At 40.7% G+C, this 2,365-nt stretch overlaps 1 protein-coding gene across 1 annotated transcript in view; it reads left to right on the top strand.

Annotated features, from left to right (window-relative positions):
- Nucleotides 1-526: 526 nt before the first annotated feature.
- LOC125045980 (WAS/WASL-interacting protein family member 2-like) overlaps nucleotides 527-2,365 on the top strand; it is a 14,368-nt gene continuing 12,529 nt past the window's right edge. Inside the window, exons 1-2 of the mRNA XM_047643571.1 lie at nucleotides 527-706; nucleotides 1,726-1,791. Of these exons, the coding sequence (XP_047499527.1) occupies nucleotides 527-706; nucleotides 1,726-1,791 (246 nt within the window). The remainder of the gene's footprint in view (nucleotides 707-1,725; nucleotides 1,792-2,365) is intronic.

A 2,365-nucleotide genomic window follows, 5' to 3' on the forward strand; every position in this document is an offset into this window, starting at 1 on the left:
GCAAGAGATGTAAAAAGAAGAATACTGCATACATGGCGACGGCGGAGAACACGAGCAGCGTCGGACAGTTTCAAATTATGCAAAGGCGCGGCAATTTTGCGGTAACGAGCGACAGGTCACGGATATCAGGTGGCTCTATATATATTTGTAACACATACAGGCACACACATTCACACACACACACACACACACACACACACACACACACACACACATATATCTATATATATATATATATATATATCTATATATATATAAATATATACATACATATATATATATATATATATATATATGTGTCTGTCTGTGTATATGTATATATATATATATATATATGTATGTCTGTATGTCTGTGTGCGTGTGTGTGTATGTGTGTCTATATATATATATATATATATATATATATATATATACATATGTATATACATATGTATATGTATATATATATATATATATATACATATCCGTGCATTTCATTTTCATTATTATTATCATTACCATCATTATTAGATCACTAAATGTAAACATGCCAACCAAATCCCGTTTGAGGACGAGCGGAAGGGCAACCGGCTGTGCCCAAGGGCCGCCCACAGAGGCAGCGCCGCCAACACCCATGCCACTTCCCCGCTGCGCCTCCCCCGCGCCTCTCCCGCATGACTCACGGAGGAATTGTGGGCGTGCGGGCGTGAGAGATCAGGGACTCAGGGTTCGGGGCGGCAGCGTGACGTTCAGCATGTCATCACGACGGATCAGAATGGTGACGCAATGACGCATGACCAACGGACCCCCTCCCCCCCCTCCCCTTCCCCAATCATATATCACGTCATCACCCAAAGCACACGGCCCATTATGGAGGGGGGAGGGGGAGGGGGAAGGAGGTGCGGAGGGGGAGGGGAAAAGAAGAAAGGAAATGGAGAGGGAGAGGTACGGGAGAAAGCCATGAAAAGGGAAATGGAAAGGGGGAAGAAAAGGAAATGGGGAAGGATCAGATGAAGAAGAGAGGGTAAGAGAGAAAAGAAAGAGGAGGGACGGCGGAAAGGATGAAGGAAGAGGGAGGGAGGAAGGAGCAGAGAGGGGGTGCAGGGTAGGGGGGCGGAGGGGTTAAGACGTCAATCCCGCTGATAATTCGATGACGACGCTGATTAAGTATGCGCGAAGGGAAGAGTCACTTCCTTTCCTCCTTCGCGGCGACTTTCGACTTGATGCGCGCCTTCGCTGACAGCTGATTTCTGCGAAACCAACGTCACCTTTTGAAGCTTTGTATCTGCTTTATTCAACGATGCAGACTGAATCTCAATACATAGGTGTGTGGGCGTGGGGTGGAGGGGGGGGAGGTGCGCAGGTCTACGTAAACAAATGAAAGAGAAGGAAATAAAGATAAGCTAGCACCCTGCCGTCTACTTTTCCTTCCCGACGACCGGTGGGAACAAAAGACTCTTCACAAAATTTAAGACTTTTCCAGAAAAAATCACCTCTTTGTTAACCTGCAATCAACGGCCATATTTACCCGCCCGGCATCCGCTTCGCAATATTTAAAAAAAAGCCGGATCGAACGACAAGAGAGCCACACAGTCCCCGCCCCTTGAATATGCCTTTAACGTACAAAAAAAAAAAAAAAAAAAAAAAGGAGAAGAAGAAGAAAAGAACAAGAAGGAAGGAATGCCCACTATCAGCAGCTTTTAATAGCCGAAAATTGATGACCGAGACGCGCCGTTTGCACAACAGACCTCCAGCCGGGAAGAGATCCGGAGGACTTGGCCAGGAAGAAACAAGCCTAAAAATACGTTCACTGTGAGATGATCGCGGGAAGCTGAAAGGATTGACGTAATGACACTTCTGCGATTAATAGTAGCAATGAGAATGATAATAGCAATAACTACAGCAACAATGATGGTAATAATAATGACGAATGATATATCGTAATTATGATACTAAATAATGATAGGAATACTAATGCTATTGATAAGGATTATGTTGATGATAATAGTGATAAGGATAATAGTAATAAAGATGATGATAATGATAATAATAAGAATAATAATAATGATAATAACAATTACAATAATAATTATGATAATAATAATAATAATGATAATAATTAATAATAATAATGATAATGATAATAATGATAATAATAATGATGATGATGATGATGACAATGATACTAATATTATCAATTATGATAATGATAATAATAATAAGAAGAAAAGGGAGATGAAGAAAAGCAATAATATTAATGATAATGATAATAATAGCAATGATAATTAGGAAATGATAACAAGATAATGAAAATGATAACGCTCTGATTCTTCTTGTGTTTGTTTCTTATGCCTGAAATCACACTACAAGTGACTACGCACTTGAA

The sequence above is a fragment of the Penaeus chinensis genome, chromosome 38 (assembly GCF_019202785.1).
Source record: "Penaeus chinensis breed Huanghai No. 1 chromosome 38, ASM1920278v2, whole genome shotgun sequence".
In the NCBI taxonomy this organism is placed as follows: Eukaryota; Metazoa; Arthropoda; class Malacostraca; order Decapoda; family Penaeidae; genus Penaeus; species Penaeus chinensis.